Source organism: Dysidea avara, chromosome 1, assembly GCF_963678975.1.
Source record: "Dysidea avara chromosome 1, odDysAvar1.4, whole genome shotgun sequence".
Lineage (NCBI taxonomy): Eukaryota > Metazoa > Porifera > Demospongiae > Dictyoceratida > Dysideidae > Dysidea > Dysidea avara.
This window is the reverse complement of record NC_089272.1, coordinates 64728265-64753249: the sequence shown is the minus strand read 5'-3', so window position 1 is coordinate 64753249 and position 24985 is coordinate 64728265. Positions and strand designations below refer to the sequence as shown.

At 38.2% G+C, this 24985-nt stretch overlaps 1 protein-coding gene across 2 annotated transcripts; it reads left to right on the top strand.

Annotated features, from left to right (window-relative positions):
• The first annotated feature begins 4535 nt into the window (after positions 1–4535).
• On the top strand, positions 4536–16887 carry LOC136241152 (uncharacterized). 2 transcript variants are annotated; one of them, XM_066032335.1, is made up of 12 exons: positions 4536–4694; positions 4755–4902; positions 6407–6434; positions 7072–7328; positions 9428–9668; positions 12049–12165; positions 12971–13146; positions 13194–13374; positions 13495–13795; positions 14743–15020; positions 16224–16423; positions 16470–16709. In XM_066032335.1, exons 1-11 carry the CDS (start codon positions 4627–4629, stop codon positions 16421–16423), a joined length of 1995 nt encoding a protein of 664 aa, XP_065888407.1. In that variant the 5' UTR covers positions 4536–4626; the 3' UTR covers positions 16470–16709. The 2 variants fall into 2 exon arrangements, with proteins under 2 accessions (XP_065888407.1, XP_065888404.1); XM_066032332.1 differs by having other exon boundaries at positions 4537–4694; positions 16224–16419; positions 16466–16887.
• The last annotated feature ends 8098 nt before the right edge of the window (positions 16888–24985 follow it).

Sequence of the window (24985 nt, the reverse complement as noted above, 5' to 3'; positions counted from 1 at the left end):
CACACATCATTATGGTATTACACACATCATTATGGTATTACGATTATACCACAACTAGCCAGGCTTGAACTTGATGGATCTTACTAATACCTCGTTTGCTACTAACAATATCAGTCATATTGTTGGTTTAAACTCCAGGTTTGTAAACACTAACCAAAGCAACAATGTTTGGGAGACCTGCACACGATGATCTCAGGAGCAGTCCATATCATTTGAACTGTCACTTCATTGGTGGACTTGATCAGTAACTATACGACACAGTTGCAATGAAAAGGTTATTTAGAATGGTTGATATATAGTAAAGATGTACTGTACAAGTGCAACAGGAAATTGTGATGGATGGAAAAGTTACAGATCCACAGCTTTGATAGAACTGAATGTTGACAAAAATTATCTAAGCACATAATATAGTTTAAAGGTGCTTGTATGGACTTTTGACAAATTTGTCTTTGTAATGTGACCAGTATACCCCTATAAGCCTGTACTCACTTATTACCTAATATGGTAAAATAATAAATGTGACCAGATTTGCAAAAGTTACCTTTTCACACACAAAATTTGACCCATTTTTGAACTTTAAAGCTTCTTATCATGGTATATAATTGCCTGAAATTATGAATGTAGCTACAGTATCTGGCTACGTTTTGATACTAAGAGCAAGTTAATCAGTATAAGGAGTCAAGTGTTACATCATTTTGTTTGCTGGTATGTCAAATGTGTGGAAAAGGTACCTTTTCGCAAATCCGGTCACAAATAGAATCAAACCTTGATTATAACTGCCCAACTTTCTTTTATCGAAAATTTCTGATTGTCATATGGTAAGTCATACGATTACAAGTTGTATAGCTACTCTCATGGCACAAATATTATATTATTATTGTTGCTATATCATGGTGCATTGTGGGAGTTTGTGTATAAGGAAGACTAGCTGTACTGATAAGGCTGTCATGACTATGGGATGGTATGCAAAGGACCATGTCATGTCATGCACAATTCATTTGCAGACATTCGAATGTGCCTGTGGGATGGTGCTGCAATCTGCAGATGACACTCAGCAAAGTTTACGTTTTGTGTTGTGTATTAAATTTTGTTTAATTGAACATGTCCCCCTTGGCTCTGCCACTGCATATGAGGAGTATAATTCACACAATGTCTCACATGTGTAGTAAACTCTATTATTATTGGCTGGCTGTGACACTGCTGAAGTGGAGTCTACCATGTCCACTGATGGTTCAAGGTCTATAGCCCCTTGATTACAGAAGACATGACTGGATATCAGCTTCTGCCAGCATGACTCAGCTTGGGCACTTTCCTACTAATCTTAAAGATTGCAAGTTGTCTGGGGTAAGGTTACCACCTGGCTTCAATTATGTATTCAACTTGTAGTTGAAGATTCTGTCACAGTTCCCCTAGTGGCCTCAGTGCCATTTTGGGATCAGTTAGGGTGACCACCAGTCATGATTCAGTAGTACCTATATCTGATCATTTGTATCATAGCTAGTATTATTAATATCAAAACAGTCAACATGGTTTTCTACTAAATATACAGTGACCAGAATAACTACTAGATAGATGAATAATACTCCACTGAGATCAGTATTAATTTACTATACACTCATATGTTTAGTAAAACAAGGAGGGGGGGGGGCAACTTACACATGTACAGTACAGTAGTGTTGAAGTCCCCAACATTTTGGTGTGCCTGACATACTTCAGCAAGTGTTTGGCTACCTCAGGCTGAGATGTTCATGTGACTGAGGTTGATGACTCATCTGTATGTCTTGCAAGATATTAGCAAAGGTCAACTGAAGATTTCTGTTAAGTTTCACAGAGATTTCCAGGGCTTTTTGGATGTATAAAAGACCATAGATACAAAAAAATTACAACACAATAATATTTCTGGGAATATCCAACAGATTCTGGAAAAATCTGGAATCAAAAATTCTAACCTATGAGATTGAACTTGTTACTTACCCCTCATGTTTAATGTTAAGTTCTGTTGCTGATGTGCTTGCTATGAGAAGAAACAAAGCATAGATGTATAGGGCTGCTGTTGAGGAGTGTTGTGCCTCTTTTTCACCATTGTAAATCATAAGATGCCGGCATAATTGATTGAAATATTTTTTCTAAGTGACTAAAGTCCGATAGAGTCGATTTAAGTTAGCTAATTGTCTCACAGTTAGTGATCAGTGCCTTGTTAGATTTGCTTGATTTGTCTGATATGAAATTTCTTTTGTCATAATATAGCTCAACTGAGTTGTTCAGGTCTACCTTTCATGATGCGGTACATGGCTTTGAGAGTGCCAGAGACTCAGGACTTACACCTAACGGACTATGAAGAATGGTAAGTGACCGTCTGCATGCCATCATGCGAAAAGAAAGAAACCGTAATTTGTCCAACCTATATAGGGTTGGAGACAAAAATAATTTTATAAAAGCTAGGACTGGACACGTGCCCCTAGAAAATTAAAATTATGGCATTTTCAAAAAGCAGATTAGACTCTAACTCAAGTGTGTAGCTATAATGACTAGCTATAGAGGTAGGATGAGACCATTAGCTATTGTTGAAGTATTGAGACACAGTAAAGCAACTACCGGTACATAACTCGGTCACATGTATATACGACCGCTAAAACAAAGTTACCATGTATGTGGCAAGGAAGTAGTGTTCAGGTTGAGGATCAGCTAGCTAAGCCTGCACAGTGTAGGAGGCAGGGCCGTAGCCAGACTTTTATCTGGGTAGGTTCTTTTAGAAGAAAAGTGGACCTTTTTTGAGGCCCTTTTTATATGGATTACATTGTGGTGTGCGAAACACACCCAGCATGTGAAGCACACCCAGCATGTGAAGCACACCCAGCATGTGAAGCACACCCAGCATGTGAAACACACCCAGCATGTGAAGCACACCCAGCATGTGAAGCACACCCAGCATGTGAAGCACACCCAGCATGTGAAGCACACCCAGCATGTGAAGCACACCCAGCATGTGAAGCACACCCAGCATGTGAAGCACACCCAGCATGTGAAGCACACCCAGCATGTGAAGCACACCCAGCATGTGAAGCACACCCAGCATGTGAAGCACACCCAGCATGTGAAGCACACCCAGCATGTGAAGCACACCCAGCATGTGAAGCACACCCAGCATGTGAAGCACACCCAGCATGTGAAGCACACCCAGCATGTGAAGCACACCCAGCATGTGAAGCACACCCAGCATGATTCGCATGCTGAAGCTAGGGGGTCAGGGGGCATGCCCCCCAGGAAATTTTTTGAAAATAGACACTAAAAGGTTGAATTTAGTGGCATTTCAGTCAATAAAAATAACAATTTTTAGGTATAAGATGACATCTGGATGACATAAAGATGACAGCTATTTAGATGACAGCTATTTAGATGACATCTGGAAAAATATCTCTACTGCTACTGTAATTATACCATCTGTACATGTGTCTATAATGTCACAGTAAATAAGAATGGGAAAGATTGAGCGCTCTGTTGGATCGTGCATTGAAGCATGGATGCTAGCTATTTATGGGCTCTGCATGGGAGGGGTTTGCCCACCAAAAATTTTATATTCTAGTTTAGACAAAAAATATGGTTTTGTAAATAAATTAAGTAGTTACATACAGATTTTTTTTTTAAATGTAATTGTGACTTCTATTAGAGTGATTGTTCTATTAGGGTGATTGACTGCTCTATTAGAGTATCTTGATCTTGCATTTCATTACAAGCACTGAATGAGCCAGCTACTCGGAGCACTTAATTTAGCTTCTTATTAGTGGTGTTTATTAAACTGGAACTAATGGACTTTTGCTACTGAAAATTTGGACTTGTATACTAAGATTGTGGACCTTTTTGCTAAAATTGTGGACCTTTTTACTGAAATTTTGGACCTTTTTCCCAAGAGGGCGGTTCTTCCGAACCCCCCTGGCTACGGGCCTGGGAAATCGCACCATCAACAGCATTATTGTTTGGCCTGTTGCCTATGCGACCGGCTACAGTTCCCATGCATGCCAACACTATTAATTTTCTGCAGGCGATCATAGCTGAGCCGGCCAACCCTTTCTTTAGCAAGCAAGAGAAAATATTTTAAAGAGATACACAAAACCTATAACCATAGATTATATATAATCTATGCTATAACAAATTAATTTTTTTTTTCCCGGGGTAACCAGCACCCCTTGCCACCACCCCTAGCACTATAACAAATAAAGCTACATAGATGAAGCGACCCTTTCTTTGGAGGGGTCGGGTGCTGCGAGCGGACTATATAGCTATATGCTGGCGGTTCCCGACCGGCCTTTACTGCGAGCGGACTAGTAGCAGGAGTCGCGCAGCTAAATAAAAAGTGTCATGGAGTATGATTAAATGATTCCAGTATAGTATATAATATTATATGATATCCACAGCTAGCTAGGTAAGACACAATGTAAAAAGTTTACAGTATATGACGTCACTAAAATGATAATGAAATAGGTTATTATATCCCTGAATTGTTTGGCCAATTGCTTAATATGCAGTCACAACGTCTCCCCACAATTAGATGTGGGATACAAGTGGCACCGAATAAATTAATCAAATTTGATCACGTGATAATAGTAGAGCTGCTTGCAAGTTGTACGGATGGCGGTAACACTGTTCTTCACACTAGCAGGACTGATACTGCTGAGTAGTGCGCAGGATCTCGAAGGGTAAGTCGTTATAAAGATATATTGTATTCTTAGCTATGTGTCGTGTGTGCACTAATGCAGGCCCGCCATTACTACTGATGATGATGGCAACTTGAAATTCATGACTGATGGGGACTTGGTGTTTGAGACCGGCCCGTCAGCTAATGTGAAGTTCATGAGCGCGGACGGGAGCACTATGAAACCTCCGGAAGGCCTGAAGGGAGAAAAGGTATGTGTTCTGAGTAGCTAGAGTTGCGGTCGATGGTCGGGAGGTAGCTATAACTATTAGTTGGCGTAAATTGCAGTACAAAGCGAGACTGGTTTATAGTGCCAATAAGATTAAACATCCTTTTGTTATAACCGGCTTATGCGACAAAGAATGTGGCCTATAGTTAGTGTTCCTCAGTTATAAGCTATAATACCAGCACTGAGCAGGCTAAACCAATTATTGCATGGTTTCATTAGTAACCACTTAAACACTTTGTGAATTTAATGAGTGTAGTTTGTGGATAGGTGTGTGGCTAGCAGCAGCTCCATGCTAGCTGTGTTACTGTATGCAGTGAAGACAGTGAACTGAAATAATGCAACCACTTTACTATATACAGTCCAGCTATAACTATCAATAATTTATTTTGTTCCAATATCATAGCTATAGAGGTGGTATTTAGATTGCATATATTTCTCCTATCACTTGTCATCAATGAATATTGTTACATGCCTCACCCAACATCTGCTACTTTGATTTCTGCTGATCTTGTTATATTAGTACATCACAGTCATGTGCTGGTACATGATAAATAACATATATCTGAAGTCTAATTCATTATCTATAATGGGAACATAGAATTTATTATAAACTGAACAAGATACTGAAAGCGTTTACTTCAATATCAGCTAACACTGTAACTATATATTGCAGTATAGAGTAGTGTAGTTTATATAGTATTAAATATGTGATCTTGGAAAGCTAACTGGACTTCTATTGTTTCAAAGTATTATTAGAAACAGTTTGAGCGTTAGTTGATTTAATATATTATACACTTCACACAAATAAGTTCAGGAGAGGATAAAGTACTATATAGTCACCTCGATCAGGACATATACTTTTGTTAATGAGGTCATGAAGTGTAGTAGCTCTGATTCTGTGAGACTTGACGTGCATGGCCACTATAGTAAGGTTGGGTCTTATTGATGAGGTGGTTAAGCAAAGTTTCATGAAAATAGTATTCACCATGTAGTAGAGCTAACAGTTTTCTGTTAGCAGCAATAGCCACCTGACAGCCACCTGACATCAACCGAGGGTTGTGATTTTCTGTTCTGGTTACACAGCATATATACCATCTGCTAATATGGTGACTGAGTCACAAGCCACACTTGTACAAGCCACCAAAATGTCAACCACACAGGATGTAATCACCTTTAATGTGTGTAGTGATCATCACTGTACATGTAATATTATTATTATGTAAGTGTCACCATAATGCATCACTAATGCTATGCCTTGATCAATCAGTCTAACTAAATTTTCTTATATTGTAGTGTACAACAATTATACAAATCAGTACATTGTGTGTAGTGTTTAGTGGGTATGATAAGTTCCTTTGTAATTTGTCCGCATAGCTACATCTCATAGGATGTGTTCAACAAATGTACAGGATCAAAGCTTATTATGACTTGTGCTCCAATACACATACACTTATCTACTGATGATATAATGTATTATTTTATTATAGGGAGATACAGGAGATGTAGGACCTGTAGGTAATAATTATTGTGGTGTGGTGTGTGGTTGACCAGTTTAATGTGAATATGATATCAGTGGCTTGTGGGTATAGTGCAGGCCACCTGTTCCTATGTGTGTATATTGTATATTGAGGATGTCTTCTTCTGCTGGTAGTTTGTTATGCCACATCATTATAGCATTTCAGCTGCAACACCACATAAAGTAATTGTGTGATGTAATTCTTTGTTTGTCAGTGACTTGTTCCATTTATTTATTGTAATGTGGTTAGTCACCTCATACCTGTTTCATGTCTAACACTTTGTGTATGTTTCAACACATTGTTACTGTAGAGAATTAATGATCTAATCCAAATGTAAAGGTGACTGTTCTAATAGACCTATTGTCAGCCTGTGCTCTCTTTGACCAACACCAGTAGCTAATGGTTACTATTTGTGGTGTACATGCTAATAATGTGTTGATTAAACACCAAACCACTGCGTGAACTAAAGTACTAATGAATATTGACTGTGGTCTTTGTGTAGACATTCTTGATATACACATACTTTATCAAGTAATTCTAAAACTCCAGTAGCTAGCTAAATACATGTATTGTGTTACAAGTGACACTGCTCTATATTATATCCCCAGTATACACTATAATATTCACTATTACAGGTCCCCCTGGTCCAATGGGAAATTTTGGCCCACCTGGCCCACCTGGAACAAATGGTAGTGATGGCAGCCCAGGAGTTAATGGTGCGCGTGGCCCAGCTGGATCACCTGGGCAACCAGGTGAACGGGGTCAAGGAGGTTCCCGTGGTCCTCCTGGTATTGTGACCTATGAGAATGGGACAGAGATAATAGTCAACGATAACTGGAACCAGTGTTACTGGGATGGCCTGAACTCTGACAAGGACTACGGATTAATTGCTGTAAGTGTATATGATGTAATACTGTAAACATGTGTCTATAGTAATGATCTTGTATTGCCTGAATTTAGAGTGTTGTAGTTTGCCAATGGTTGAAGCTATGTGTATCCCCTTACTTTCCACTGTACAAGTAGTCAACATTTTAAGTATCCTGCTATTTTTTAAACTCGAAATTGACTGTAACAGGCAAGCTCCAATAGAGGGGGTGGAGGGAGGGCAAGAAGTTGTTTACAAAATGAAAGAAGAACATGTAGGGATAATTATGGAGAGTACAGGTTTCAAAATTGGCTAAAATGAAACTATATCCCAGGGCCGTCCAGAGAAATTAAGGGGCCCAGGGCAAAGAGTTAAGTGGGGCCCCAGGGGCAAGGAGGGTTCCACTCTGAATCACAACTTCAGCCAAGCTGTAAGACCAAAAAAAAAAAAGGTCATTACATGCTGACAATGACAATAGTTGCAGCTACCCCTCACCAACTATATCTCCTTATTTATAACTACATACATAGCTTGCTACACTGCTCCTTTGAAGAATACTGTGACTGCTCTATTAGAGTATCTAGATCTTGACTGCTCTATTAGGGTATATCGATATTTTTAGCAGGTATTCAAGGGCCCTTGATGGAGCCCCCTGGGGCCCTGGGTAAAATGCCCCCAATCCCCCCATGGGTAACCCTGGCACATGCTGGCCACAGCTCCTTTAAGGCGCCAGATTGCTCATATGGCTCACCACTGTGCTTTGAAAAAGCAGCCAACCCATGTACTCAAGCCTGGCTGATTTTGGTTGTGAAATTTGTATATTCATGTAGCTGGTGAAAAGTCAAACCTGCTGTTGTGGGCGATAAGACCAATTTTTCCAGTCATGGACTTAAATTGAGACCTGTTCATGATAATTTCGTCTTTCTTTTACTGGTGATGCATTGCAGTTTTGAATCACAAATCAATACAAATACTTTAACGATGTTTCTTTGTGACATATAGTATGACCACTGGCAACCTGTAACAATGAACTGATATAAGTATGTAGAGGTGCACTGGTCTAGTTTTGACTAGACCACTATACATACTGAAGAAGACCAACGATTATCTAAAAGACAATAACGACACTGCACTTAGGGATACCATATTATACCAAAGTAGATGCATATTTTGTCAATTTGTGACAGTAACACTTGGCAGTGAAATAGTCTGTTCAAATATTGTCAATCAGTGTTTACGTGTGCACAATCAATACCATACAGTCATGCTGTGCCTCAGGGTTGCAGGGAATGTAGGGATGATGGCAATCCACCTATATAGTGGTCATGTGAGTGGCAGAAGTACCTACTGATGGTTTGATCATGCAAAAAGATTAGGAGCCCATCTTCATAATTATGTACTCTAATGTTATTAGATGTAAGAAATAACCTGGTGGTGATCCATTCCATCAACGTTGTGTAGTGACCTTTTTGTTGGGTTGCTACTCCTAACAGATTGTTGCAGGTTATCATGTTTATAAAATTTGTAGCTAGTTCTATCCTCTTGCTCTTTGCAGTCAACCCAGTCATGGGTGGTCAAGTCTTCTACACAACACATTTATTTTATTTGTGCACGCAAAAGTATAGAAATTGGTTGTGGGCTACAAATGTATATATTGCAAGAAACTAACTGTCACTGTCTTGCATTCATGCTTAAATTTTGAGGGGACTGTAGCTCCCAGTTCTGCAACTCTTGAGACTTTGTAGAGGCAAAAGACGTCACTGAGGGGTTGGTATGAGGTAAGATTCTACAAACCTCTTACAGCATCTTTAGGATAGTCATGGACATCTGGTAGAGTCATCTTTTGTATTAATCCTTAAGGGAATATACTCTACTCTGCATATCTTCTACCAGTACTTTATACCTATAATATTATGCAATCTGCCACTGTGTGAAGTGAGCTGTTATGCAGTTTGTACTACACTAACACACTCTAATGGTTACCTCACATTTTCACCATATGGTGTACTAGATATCAGTTGACAAGTAAGAATGTATTATAACATCAATGTCTTCTTTATGGCATGTAACTCGACCTAGTAATTCAGCAATGTTTCACAGCCTTTTGTATTATGTATCATACACAGGAGTGCAGCATAACGAAGCAGAGAGATGACACTTGGTTACGACTGACCTGGGATGGTAACATGCGTGTTGCTCGCTGTGCAGTATGTTGTATGAACTGGTACCTCACCGTGGATGGACACCAGTGTAGTAGTCCTGGACCTGTGGATGTGCTTGTATATCAAGCTGGAAACTACCTGATTGTAAGACACTCTCACTTTACTGGAATGTGTGAACAAGCTGGAGGAGAAAACATCACTGCTGGTCAGTATATAGCATCTAGTTGTGTTGTTATGGCAATAAGTGTTATATGCAGTGGTGGAACTAAGGATGTATTAAAAGAAGACTGATAATCTAATTGGGCTCTGGGGGGTGCATACCTCTAAGTTTGGTAGATTGTGTTTAAAGCCATTGGCATTTTTCTTGTCTTATACTGTAGTCTGTTTGCTGTATTAGAGTTCTTGACTGCTGGACTAGTTCAACTACACACATACTGCTGATATCATTTGCTATAGCAAATTGTCAGTACAGCAATAATGTACTAGCTATACCTGTACTGAGCTAACTCAAAAAGTTGTTTTAGCCACAACTACCGTAGATCTGCCAATGATGTGATATCTTTTGCACTGAATATTAAACAAGGATTAACTGCATAGTTCAGATAGTGTTCAAAGTTCTGAACGTGTGCTTTACAGGGGCGGCAGAACCAGGTAGGCAGGGTAGGCAAATGCCTACCCAATTTTTAGTGGTAGCTATTGAGCCATGTTCCAAGTCCATAGAAAGTAGTCTGGTTGCTCTGGTTTTCAGGATCACTTTTGGATGTTGTCACTCGAGATACTCAGTCAGCGATACCCAGTCAACGATACCCAAATAGAGCAGTCAATGACTATTCATTCCATTAGAGTATATTATAATAAGATGTGAACTTGTCTTCAGATTCAATCTCAGAAAACAATTTTTTGAAAATTTTCTAGGGTTAACCTAAGCATGCTGCAAATGCTGGTTGTGCTTGCACAACTATGATGCTGGTGGTGGTCATAGAGGTATGATCTCACAGTTGCCTACCAAACTTGTAGATGCTTCCTCTGCCCCTGCCTTAGCATTCCATGATCTTTAGTAGCACTTTGTTACTATCTTAGCTGATCATATAGTATGTACAAGTTGAGCTGGATCCTGAAAAACAGCTAAAAAAACTTTCTAAACATTTCAGCCAACCAGATGATTAATGGTGACACCGTGACAGCAAAGGAATCAACAACAGACACATACAGTTTGGCTCCATTACAAATTTGGGAAAGGACTGTAATGGACACTGCACTTTTATGGTTTCCCCATGAAAATTTTGATTGTTCATAAATATTATGTCAGACATTTGAACGAAAAGATTTTGAGATATTGTTAGCTGCTCAAGCAGTACTACAAGTGTGCCAAATTTCAAGATTGTGTGTAATTGCATCCATGAGTTATTAATAAATCTCTTTGGCCCCTAACGACACTTATGTGGCTTTGGTTCTTTAAAACGAAAGTTGTTTTACGAAAAATACGTGTTTTGACATACAAACTTGGGCTCCTGTTACTCCATGTAGGAACCACCTATTCCATTGTGGTTTGCATTAAGCGACTCACGAAGGATAGATCTACAACATCATATAACTTTTACTAACCTTCTTTTTTCCGTCTCTCCTTTGTGACAGGTAGTATTGTCGTAACTATCATATTAAAGACAGCCAAAAATTCTTTCAAACACAGATTTGCTTTACATCACGCTCGATCGTGCTACAATGCTCGGATAATATCCATTAACTGCAGAGTAGTGTGGTTCAAACCATTTATTTATAGGATATTTCGTTTACTAGATATTAATAACCCTTTGGCCCCTAAGTTAATAAAAAGTGTTCCGTTAAATGTGAACGCCACTAATTAGCTAACCCTTTGGCCCCTAAGTTAATAAAAAAAAGTGTTCCATTAAATGCGAATGCCACTATAGTGGCTCTTGTTACAAAATGTTTTTGAGGATCCAGCTCAACACGTACATACTATAGTAGGGTTGACTTATGCATATGTCTATCAAGTTTATCACGTGAATGCATTGTGTAGCAATGCATTCAGTAATTTTCATATCTTTATAATATGAAATGACATAGTTGTACCTAGCTAGCTAAAGTCACTGTAGCATTTATGCACCATATAGCTACTAACAAATTCACCAAACTTTTCCAAAATCCTATCGTGGCTAATTTGTTCCACCAAAGTTTCCTACTAAACTGTAGCAGATTTACATACTACAAGTGGAAATAATGTTGTTTTGTAGTACTGCTCATTGTGTTTATCATCACATTGATATTTTGTAGTTCACTATTTGGAACTGTTCCTAGTTGATCTAGTGTAGCTATCTGAACACTGTTGTTAGGCTAAATGGTTCAATGAATTAACTGAAGCCCATTGATATTCTATAGGTTGTGTTCAATACTCTAATAGAACACTCACTGTCACTGAAATACTCTAACTGAGCACTCAGTGTTCAGATAATTGAGGTGTTCAAATAACTGACATTAGGATATCCTTTAAATATATTTAGAATAAGGACATTTTGACAATCAATATGATGTACCCGTTCAACTGTTATATGTTCTGTATGATGCAGGTTTACGTCATATTCAGCTCTACCTCAAGGATTGTCCAGGATTTGATGGTTTTGTTTACGATGCTTACACTGGATGGAACACTCAATCACGAATAATTGTTGAGGAAGTGTCTCCAAGTAAGTGGGTTGGGTTTTTGTACGGTATGTTGCACTTGTCAGAAATTATATATACAATTTTGAAGACCTTACAAAGTTGTTACATGTTGTGTATGATGTTGTCTTGTTGACCCACCTAGAGGACCTGGGAGCTATGTACTGAAACTTTCTTTTTATTGGGCCTCTGTTGCCGAGGTGGTATGATACAGCTCAGTTGTAACTTTACATTTACTCATGTTTTTGCATGTTTGAGTAAAAAGCCTGCGAGTTAGAGTAACAGTTTGCAAGTTAAAGTAGAAAGCTTGCAACTTCGAGCATACAACTCATGAGTTTAGTAAATAGTTAACGAGTTTGAGTGAGCAGTTCACAAGTTTAAGTGAACAGCAGAAGCTTGTGAGTTCCCCCTGTGATCTGCTTACATATAATATCAATGATGTGCATAGCCCTGGATCACTCTCCCATGCTCTGGCAATTGCTCTCCCCTCCACTTGTGTTGATCAGTTTTCCTAATCAGATAAACAGTAGCTATGTGTATACATTATACTAAGTGTAGTCTAGTGACTAGCTATAAACTTACTGGCTGTGAGGTTAGTTACTCGCAAGTAATTTCAGTGTTTGCACTCAATAGTCATTTGCTCATTCTCACACTCGTGAATCTTACTCACACTTGTGAGTTGTCGTTTGCTTGTACTCACAAGTTTATTTCACCCAAGTGTAAGTTGTGTCTGAGCTATATTGTAGATCCTTTAACACTACTTAGTGCTTACAATCCATCCTTGTCAGTGTTATGATTACTATCTAGTTATTGTGTGGTGTGATCTGATAGGAAATGCTGAGGTTCCAGAAACTGCTGTACAACCTCCATCTTATGTATATGAGCCCAACCATTGTCAAGTGGCATATGCCAACTTGAGTAGAAACCGTGAGAGAAACCTTGGAGTACTCACAACCATCTTGTTTAACAAAACTGATGATCACACAGTGTTGAGGATCACATGGGAGGTTAGTGATGTAATGATGATGATGTAATATGGTGTCACACATTACAGGGTAACATGAGGAAACATCGTTGTACTAACTGCTGTGCTCGTTGGTTTGTGACTATTGATGGATCTGAATGCTCACTGCCTGCCAACATTGAGATGACCCTTTATGTCAATGTGGGATTTAATATCTTCTTCCCAACGACAATAACTGGTGTATGTTCTGAGTCAGGGAGAGCCCCCTTAGGTAACCAATAACATCACATTATTCATATAGGCAGTCTAAGCTTTTTTTGCATGGAATTTATTTCATTTTGGTAATCATAAATATACTGAATTTGTGTCAGAGAATACTGTATCCATGTAGGGGCAGGTATGCACTCAATCAGACTAGAAGTTAGTAATTGTGATGGCTCTCGGATTGCTGACCTTGCATCCGGGTTCTTCTCCACTTCACGATTCCTAATTGAGGAGCTACCAATGACTGGAGCAGAACCAAGTGACTCTGATAACTTCACTCCAGTATGGCATCACTGTGTTGTACCTGACCTCAATGATCCTCGTGACAATGGTACCATCAATGATACTGAGTGCTCATTCACCAAGAAGGGCAATGATACAGATATCATGGTGTCCTGGGATGGGAGTGTGAGAGTGCTACACTGCAAGTGAGTCAGAGTTGTAAGTGGGTCAGTACTGTTGACCTGATTAACCCACTTACCTGAATATTAAACTGGATGGGACCCAGATCTGACCCGGGTTTAGTTAGGCATGCATCAAAAGCTACATTTTAAAAAGACCACAAGTCCTAAGCTCCACTAGTTAACCTTAGGGTTAACCTAACCCTAACCCTCCAATAGTATGTATTATACATGTTGGAAGGATCATATGCAAAGAAATGAGTAGCTACTAAGGAACACATTATGGCTTCATGTAACTCCATAGACAGCTACTGCAACTCATAAGTAGGATTACCTGATGCCAGACTAGTTTCCTACAAGTAGCAACACTATCCTATTAACTCGGCGTGATACCATGCATACCCATAGAGAGAGAGAGAGAGTAGCACACAATCTCAAAAAGTGGGAGTGGCTCTGCATCTCACTATAGGCTACATAGTTCTACTACTTTTTTTTTGAGTATGTTCAACTGCATTTCCATCAATACAGTTGAAGTTGTAAATTTATGATCACACATAGATCAGACCTGATAAAGTGCCACTTGACCCAGACCTGATGTATCCAAATGACCAGATGGCCCAACCGAGAATTGTAGTGCAGTTCCTAAGACCCTAGCTCTAACTGACCTTATCATTCACTTTTTGATAAAACACACTTATTTTCTAATGGTGTGTTTTTATTGATTTTAGAAGCAGAGGTAGAAAGTATTTTCCCTAGTTTATTCCTCAAAATTAATTGGGAAAAAGCATTAATTTTTATCCCAAAGGAGCTTCCACTAAAATAGTCCATTTTCATCTAGTTGAAGATGTGTGAAACTAATACATAATTATCTGCTGCATGACAACACCGGCCACACAGTATACTATCTTGTGAATAACTTATTTTATTAGCAATTTATATAACTGTTATTTGATCCAGTCGTGTTGTCATCTTAGTGAATGTTGTGGTCGATGGTTCATCACATTTAATGGAGAAGAGTGTAGTAATCCTGCCCCAATTGATGGAGTTGTACACTCATTTAATGCTAGTATAGTTAACATTCATCGCTACTCTACTATCACTGGAGTGTGTAGAGGCACTCAGTCAGGATCATTTGTTAAGGGAATGAACTACTCTGTAGTGTTGAACCTTGAGAATTGTGGAAATGAAAACCTTAATGCATTCACAGGATTGGAGGGTGTTACTGTAATGTACATTGAAGAGTGGCCACAACGTTAGTAATCTACTATTACCTTATATAGCTGGAACGTTTGGTGGGAGGAAAGCTTTTGCCAAACTAAGATCCACCAAATGGTTTATACAAATCTGTATTAGCTACTAACAAATTCACCACCAAACCTTTTCTCACTAAAATCCTATCCCACCAAACTTTCCAGCTATACATTATTCAGTGTTAGTTGAGTAGTATGTGATTGGGTGTGAAATAACTAACCTGTTTGTGTAACAGTCAGCTATGAGTGACTCTGTAAGGATGTGTTATCAGGTACTATCCAACTTGGAAAATTCTAAGCTTATTGGTGATAAAAGAGATTTGAACCCACACATCTATGAGTGTAGAGACCATGAACACTCTCACTGCCAACAAACTCCAGAATTAACTTATAGGTACAATTTGAAGCATTTCAACTAAAACGCCAACTTTTTAGTCAAAAAGTATTTAAAATGGGTACTTGCAGTCAATAAAAAACTTATTTTGGCAAAGTTTTTACCGGTTGACTAAAGGGTTAGTGAACATACAGCATTTATAAGCAGTACAAAACAACCTTTAGACACATGCGATGGTAAGATAACTATCAAAGAAGGGGGTTGATTTCCACTGTAGCGGACGAAAAAAATTATTTTTGTTTTAGGCTATATTACGAACACGTTAAGTGCTTTGACTGCTTTATTAGGGTATTTTAGTGTTCTATTAAGAGTGACTGCTTTATTAGGGTATTTTAGTGTTCTATTAAGAGTATATCAATCTTTCACAATTTTTAATCCCACTCCAAGAAGGATAATTTTGAAGAGTTATTATTCTGAGGGGGTTTAGCCCCTTTCCACAGCCTATAGTTATTTATAATGCAATCAACAAGGTTTCTTATTTAGTGTATTCTATAACCCAACACTGTACTGCTTTATTTAATGAACTATCCAACAAACTGCCAACAATTTCCCTCTCCTAGCAGATCTAATTATAATCCGGTGAATTATTACTAAAATTGTTAGTATTAATTAATTTTTTAGTGTGGTTGATATGATGTGTAGCGTGTGTGCATGCGTGTGTGTGTGTGTGTGTTTGTTTGTCTCTATTTTGCATGCATGCAAGTGTATGTGCAGTGGGTGTACTTGTGTGGTGTAGCATATATGTGTGTATTGAGTAAGTGGGTGAGTATATCAATCATGTACTTTTGATGCTTGTGTACTTCATACACAGCAAGGAGCCCTCCACTATCCAGTTATTGGCCCAACTGGAAACAATGTGTTGAGAATAACATGAGCTCACTGACTACTGGTAATGCTACTGCTATACAAAGCTGTACCATCAACAAACAGAAGAGTGACACATGGTTGAAGGTGTCTTGGGATGGTAATATTGGATTAATGAATTGCTCCACTTGCTGTATGAGATGGTAACTACTAGATAACTCAATACCACAATTAATTGTATTGTTACAGGTACCTCACCATTGATGGAAATGAGTGTTCTTATCCTCTACCAATTGATGCTGCTATCAATCAAGATCTCACCACTGCATTTATTTCACGACAATTTGACATGAGGAGACCAGGCACTATATCAGGATTGTGTGGTGGTCCATCACCTGGGAGCACATTTTCTACTGGTGATCACATGGTTGAGTTGTATGTGGATCAGTGTGAAGGGTTTGATGATAGTTATCAAGTGATCACTGGTTACCAATCTGTGTCTCGGTTCATCCTAGAAGAGGTGGAGGCTCCAGATAGTTCCTGTACTGATATTTAGTAACTGACTGACTAATATGCACAACTTGTACAGACCACTACATCATGTAACACTGTAGCTAGATCATCTAATTGTGTACAATACTTAAGATGATCACTTGTGGACATTAACAAAACTTCAGTAGACTATCCCAGTAAGGTGAAGCCAAAGAAGTGTGTTTAATTGGCTTTGACGTTATGTAGTGTACACTAGTCCTAGAGTAGCTGTGTCCTCATGGTGCGCTTTGAATCAAATGCTAGAGCAATAATCAATTGTACTAATTCAGAACATGAACTGCAAACTCTTTTGATCATGGTTTGATTATCTGTGTTTATTACATGTTGGCTTTGTGACTGAAGGTAATGCTAAAATGTGTGCAGTTTGTACATTTGAAAGCTTAATGTCACCACAATTACAACTGTTGACAGTTGTATATTACTGGGGAGTAGACCTTGTAAAATTTGACCCATTTTTTAAACTTTTTTAATCTACATAGCTACTTGGCATATAATAATTATTTCATATATTTTAGTTGTCCTATGTAAGTCTGCCCCACAAGCCACTCTGGTGCCCAGTGACCTACGAGGAATCACAACAATTTGTACACAGTGAAATATAAAATCATGTCACAAAATTTTGTGCTGTGTCAACACATCAAACTGAGACCATAGTAGTGTGTGTATGTGTACAAAAAATATATTTATTTTTAGACTGACTACACCAACTACATATTAATCATTATTTACATGTTGTAAATATAGCTAGAGATTTAATTTGGCTCCAGGAAAATCCTACAAGGAGAAGCCTTATACTGAATGATGTTGTAGGTGAGTGTTTCTATTGGTTAAGTTAATCAGTGTAAAGTTTGTACAACAAGATAAAGTCACTTGGTCAGTGTTGGACAATAAGTGGTGTTGTCCCAGTTTAGTGGCAACTAACTTCAGCAGCAGAAAAATTAATAATAATAATCTAACTGCACTTTGCTGTAGAGTACCATCATTATTTTAAATCTGATCATTTATCACAGTACTAGTATATGTGACCCAGTCTGAGAAAACCGGTCTTATTGCCCGTGTCAGCAAATTCGATTTTTCACCCAGGACACACAGCTACATGAATAAACTATAGCTATCTAATTCCACATTCAAAATCAGCTAGACTTGAGTGGTCTGGTTTTGCTGGCTGCTTTTCCCATGCCCAGTAGTGATCCGTACGTGTGGTGTGGGGCCTTAATAAAGCTCTGGTCAGCCTGGGAATGACTGTATGTGGCTGTACAGCTCTGTGGTGTTGAATAAGTACCTCTGCTGTGAATTTCCTTTCATTTTAGCCAATTTTGAGACGGTAATAGCTCAAAACTTGGCCTAATTCATCCCTTGGCCTTCCTTTTCAATTTTTGAACACCACTCTTGCCTGCCTTCCAGGGCCCCCACCTCCCACCCAATTTGCAGCTCGCCTGATACAGTCAACCTTAGTTTAAAAACTATCTAAAATGGCGGAAAACTTAGTCGTTGGCTACTTGCACAGTGGATGCTCTGGAAGGTAAGAAATTGGTGTAAATTTGGTACACATAGCTTCAACCATTGGCGAGCTACAACACACTAAATACTTAAAACTAGCATTTCTCGATACTTTTAAATAGGCGATAAGCCCGGTTTTGTCAGACTGAATCACATATTTGTAGTGACTGCCACTACAATATCTCATCTAATTTCATTTGTTTGTGTAATGTTTTACCAGTACCATCCTTGGAGCAACTTATTCACTTGGTAGTATCCAGGCAAGTTTTTGTGCCTCCATTAGTATCAGTACAACCTGGCACAGTGTTTCTTCAGACATAACACGTCCTATTGGTGAAACACCTTCATGATACCGTTACCAGACGAGTTTTTGTAATGATTATTATATGTATAATTATTGTCTTGTTTGTAATTGTTGAACCTGTAGGCAGTTATTTTGCTGTCATGACAACGATGATACATTGTATTTACTGCTGTTATCTCCTACAGGGAAGAATAGCTACTAGTGTAGCTATACCTTTGCTGTTGACACTTTTGTAATATGTCAGCAATTATTAGTGTATGCACTAATAAGCCTCTGAGTATCTTGTGGGACATCATTTTTACTTGTTGTGTCAATGCGGTAATATGGTAATAACTATATGATCATATGCTAATATGGTAATAATTATACTATTTTTAAGATGGTGAATTATGCTGATCAATAATAGTGGCCTAATTACCATCATCTTGGACCCACAAGAAGGTACATATATAGCAATAGATTTATTACAACTATCCCTAGTCTGAGACCAAGGGGAGGAGTACACCTAGTGTTTGAAGTACGTTTTGTGCTGTATATTTACCATGATTGTCCAAACAGCTAAAGTAAAGAGAAGGTTTGTGTGACAAAATGCCACCAAAAAGGAAAACTGTAGGGATTTCTGACTAATCAGTGGGGTCCAAGGCATACTCCCCTGGGGAAATTTTGAATTCTAAGTGCACCAACATTGAAACCAAAAACAATATTAGAGATATCTGGAAGTAATTAGCAAAGCTGAAGGGACAAAATATATGCAAGCCTTGTTTATTGGATTGTAAGGCAATTTTCAATCAAAGAGTAGACCATGAAATGAAAGTTTTTTGAAAATGGCTATCTCAAGATTGCATCTTGAGGTAATTTTAGCCAAATCCCTGTAGTAAATTGCAAAATAGTTAAGATGTACAACAAGTAAGTTTATAATTGAGTTTATACTCTTTTGTGGTGCAGCTTGCTATTTTTGTCTGACTTTTACAACCAGCCAAAACACAATTTACAACTAGCTTTTTGGCCGCAACTAGCCCCTTTTTTAACCCCTGAATAGCAGGTAGTCAAACCTTGAGTCCGTTCTTGACATTGGATATTAGGCTTGAGCCAATTATGCTTTGAAAACAGCCTATTATGCTTTTGAGCAGTGTTCACCTATTTATGCTCAAAATTATGCTTTCAAAATCTAAGTTATGCTCAAGAGTATCACCATTTCCTGACTGCTCTATTAGAGTATTTCTATCTTATTTCCATTAAGTGTAAGTAATCAGCCAAGAAACAATAAAAATAATAACATTACTGATGTTGTAATATTATATTTTACTGTATTTTTGGTGGGCACATCACACATTTCGTTAAACATCTTGAAAATTGTCCTATTATGCTGGTATAATGCTTGATGCTGTTTTTCCTCACCTGTTATGCTAGAAATTATGCCGGAATGATTGGCGCAAGCCTATTGGATATACTTGCTATGTTGTATTCAAGAGATAAAAGATAAGCCTCAGAGGGTCTCAATGTCACTGATTACTATATGCACACGAATGACTTGCTCTCTGAAATATTTGTATGGTATTAACTTCTAGTGACAGTTAATGCAGTTGGATACGTAATGTAATTAATATGCTCATGGTTTTCTGGGCAAGTATTGCATTATACAGACTATATCCCTTCTTGTCACACCATAATTTACTGTTTTCATTGTAGAATAAGTTTGAATGTAAAAAATTGTACAAAGATTTCTTGCAGGAAAATTTTTGCAAAAGATCAAAGTACATACTGCATTAATAAAGCTGTCATTAACACAATTGTTTTACACAAAAATATTATCATGAAAAATTGGATGTCTCAAGGTACATACCCACCCATGTTGCCAAGTGCACATGTCTTTCAAATGTGTTACTGTAAATGCGTGATCAGCTTCACCTCCCAGGAACCATAGTAAGGGATTTGACTATTATACAATCAGATTCCCTATGGTACCCACATGGCATCATTCGACATTACATCCTCACTTACGTACTTTGGCTACTGTAGGGGCATTGTTTGAATACAGTAGAACACGATAATGATATACTTACTATGACCATAATACATATACTCAGAAGCCATGGCTAGCTACATTCACTTTCTATTATTCTTGTACGGGGAGAGGAGGGGAATAATATTGATAAGTACATTAATATACAGATATTCACTTCCTGTTACAGATAAGTGAATGATTGCATTAAACTTTAGCCCGTGTGAGACGCGTTCATAAAAAATGTCGTTAGGTATGTAACCATAAGCACCGATCTTGTTATAGCTACATAATGATCAAAATATTGATCATGCTTTTTTTTTTCATTTTCAAATAAAACTGCAGAGCAAGGGTGTGTAATATTTCTCAAGATCAGAGCATGTAAGTGAGACTCAGTACATCTTCAATATCAAATGACCAGAATGATTTTATGGCAAAAGATGGCACCATAGGACCTGTGATTTAAATCATGAATCCATGATCAGTCTTTGCATGGAGAGGCGAACTGTGAGCAATATAAATGATGAAGGCATATACTGTAGCATCAACCCTTTAAAGGGAATGCTGCAGTTTTGAAAGTGTTTTCTCAATCCTGATACTGATAATGACACAGTTGTTGCAAAGAAAGCCGCGGGTAATTAGGTTTTGCTACGGGGTTTAAAAACTGATGGCACCAGGGCAGGCTGAGATACGTATACTCTGAAAAACCAAACACCTGTACTATATCTCAGCATGCATTGATCTCAGAGATCCAATTAAGGTTTGTGAAACCACAATTTCTATGATTCAACTAATGCACAGTTCAAGTAATCAGGAGGATGTGAGATTAGGAGCTAACATCAGTAGCATGCTGCAGTGCAGAAGGCATATAATCAAAACTAACTGCTTTTACATAGCTCTTTAAGTAAAACAGAATGCATTGAGCTAGCAGTAGCTTCTTATCATTGAATGGGAGGCGGAGGCATAGACTGTCTAACTTACACATACATAGTATGTTAGCTTGCAGGATTACCTATGTATAATGTGCAGCTTTTCTTTGGTGCTGGTATAGTGAAAGAGAACTGTGCACAATGCTATCATTTTGAAAAACAGCTTTCCAATTGTCACTACACTAAGAAATCTTAGCTAATGCTTTCCATGTAACTTTGCAGAATAAAATCAACCATAAATTACAGTATGTCTTTTAGCATCTTATAGACAGGCACTAGGCCAGTTGTTTCCAAATGAAAAGGTGCAAGAAAGCTTGCAACTGATAGGTGACTACCTATATCTGGTGTAAATGCCAGCAGCAGAGTGTGGCATCCTATTGAGTAAAACTATTAGCTGGCCACACCATGTCCACATCAGTTTGCTAGTTAAAAGATCAGAATTTTCTTTAGCTGCTCTTTCACAGGAGCCAGACGCTTCAGTGTTATCCTTAGCCACCTATCCAGCTGCAGCAGCCACCCCATGGGCAGCACAGGAAGCAGAGGAGGAAATTATATGCAGACTGAGTAGTACTGCAGACAGAGACATCGAAATAGGCAGGATAGCCATGTTGATAATCAGGATCAAATATAACTCCTGCATTCTATAGGTAGCTACTGTAAAATTAGGTTTACACTAACATGTGGGATTCTTGCAGATTTGGTCACGATTTGTCAACACAATTACTACAAACAAGTCTCTGTTATTGAACTCAGTGTTTAGAGTAATAGCTTTTAAGAGGAGGTCATTTCATTCCACTATAGTTGTGGAATCTCTTGGGGTAAGGACACCTCTTGCACCATCAATTCTTAGACCCATTACTGATCGTAGTTCCATCCAAAGTGGCTAGGAGAAACTTACATCAACAACTTTCAGTGTGTTCATGCTGAACAAACAATGCCAGGATTATTTTTATGATATTGGGCTCACAAGGTTTGGATGATGACTTTTCCTTTTCCCCATAATTGTACTCTTGTTGTTATAGTCATATCATAGTTGTTATACATGTAACTATAGTTTATAGTCACAATTTGTAGTTTCATGTGTAATCGTGTAAAATAGCCGCGGCTTCCCCCTGATTTATAAATGCAATGCCATTGGGTGAAATATTTGGAATTTTCTGAGTGCTTCTTTCTCAATGAAGGAAGGTGCTAACGGCAAAACCCTTGATAGCATTGTGATCCCCAAAGCAATAGGAGTTTGTAAATCTTTGTTTCATGTCTGTACCCCCAAGGAGACAAAAAGTACAAGCATTAGTCTGCCTTGTGTTGGACAAGCGGATCACCATAGTTTTGTTCTCACATTGTCAATTTTGCCTGGTGATGGTTGTAGGAAGGGCCTGGAAGATAAAACGTACCCAGTAATGGATTCACCTTTTCATGGAAAATCTGATGATGCAAGTTGCACCTTGGTAGGGGACTGCAATCATAAGTTATGACCATTTAATTAAGTGCCTGTAGTTTATATTCTGTATTGTCACTGTACAAATTGTGTTGTTACCACTTTGTAGCACTGTCACTTCAACAGTGCTTGGCTTCTAGAGCTGAAACTTCAGTTTACCATCCCTTGGCTATCTAAAGAAAATGGAAATACAAAAAAATGAACTAGTACTAATATGTGGGGTTCTTGCAGATCCGGTCACAATTGTTAGCAGCTGCTTGTTCTTTGCACATACTGATTGAAAACACCTGGAAATTTTAAACTGACATAAAACAAATTCCCCAAGGGGATTTTTTGGGACTTTGGATATGTTGTTCTACGAGAAAAGAGTTTTAAAATGATACCAAACTTTCTTTTATACCATTTTTTTGTCCGGGTTACAAGTTTCATCTACCAGACTAATAGGACAGAGACTATCTGCCTATAGCAACATGATTCAACAAACTACAAGAGGTTAACCAAAGCTGCCATTACTCTGTGTGTACTCAAAACTATTACTGTACTGTTACCAGTATTGTAGTCTTAATAATTCAGTTGGTTGGTTGAAGCATTTTAGAGGCATGTAGCTAGTATGGTTGAATTTACCAGTTGGGAGTACTTAGATCTTCACCAGGGGACAATATAGAACAGTTCATACTACCTGGGTCATTAAACAGCCCCTAAGATGGACATCATTGAGGAATTTATTTTTTCCAGCATTTGTAAAGAGCTGAGTGTCTCCAATTACATGTTGTGCACATGATGACTTTGTGTAGTGTAGTATGTTGTGTTGTGTGTATTGAGTGAATGGGTAGGTCATGTTATTCTTAACACATAATTTCCAGTTGCTCTACTTGCTGCATGAGATGGTAACTACTAGATAACTCAATATCACAATTAATTTTATTTCAGGTACCTCACCATTGATGGGAATGAGTGTTCTTATCCCCTACCAATTGATGCTGCCATCAATCAAAAGTGCAAATATAGAGTTGATGATCACTATGATGTGATTCTACTTGGAACCTAATCAGATAGTGATGAGAATGTGCACACATGTTCTCACTCTAATGGCTTTGCTTCCAACTCTTTTGTTCTCATTGTTATAGCTAGAGCAATGAGTATGAAGTGTTCAAAAAAACAACAGTATTAACAACCTGAGACTTTACAACTACCATCCCTGCATATATAGTCGACCATTGCTGCCTGACCTCTACATGATGTGCACACTCACTGTATGATGGATGTAGTCATGTGATACATAAGGAGCTTGCATGACTCAAAATCTGCTGATGTTGATATCAGTCTCTATGAATGAATCAAAGGGAACTACATTCATGGCATTCTACCTATACTGACACTCAAGTGTGCTTAAAAACATATAACTATAGTTCTTTAAGACCTACAGAGAGATATTAGCTAAGGAACTAGTTGTGGTATTTTACCTACGTATATGCATGTTCTCATCAGGTGATCTACCCAACAAGGCAGTCAGTTCTGTGGACTCCATCTCTAGCCAGAAAACTTCACAAAATTTGGTTTACATACTCGGCTTTACCTCAATAAATATAAGCATAGTTCAGTACCAGCACTATATAAATCTGCAATACATCTGTTTACAAGCCACTGTGGTGCCCAGTGACCTACCAGGAGTCACAACAATTTGTACACAGTGAAATATAAAATCATGTCACAAAATTTTGTGCTGTGTCAACACATCAAACTGAGACCATAGTAGTGTGTGTATGTGTACAAAAAATATTTATTTTTAGACTGACTACGCCAACTATTAATTGTATTCATTTATTTACATTACATAATACATAGCTATGAAGACATTAGGCAAGTCTTGCAAACACCCAGGTATAAGCATAGAGTAACACTACATTACACTTATAGGTGTTTGGTTCCAGGTACGTAATTCTGCAACTGGTGAGAAGCCTTATACCTCATGATGCCATAGGTGATTGTTTCATTGTACAACAAGATTAAGTCATTTTGGTCTGTGTTGGACAATAAATGGTGC

Coding starts and splice junctions, on each gene's coding strand:
- LOC136241152 (XM_066032332.1), top strand. CDS start 4,627: ATGGCGGTAACACTGTTCTTCACACTAGCAGGACTGATACTGCTGAGT. Junction 9,669..12,048: donor AGGAGAAAACATCACTGCTG/GTCAGTATATAG, acceptor TGTATGATGCAG/GTTTACGTCATATTCAGCTC. Junction 13,375..13,494: donor GTCAGGGAGAGCCCCCTTAG/GTAACCAATAAC, acceptor GTATCCATGTAG/GGGCAGGTATGCACTCAATC.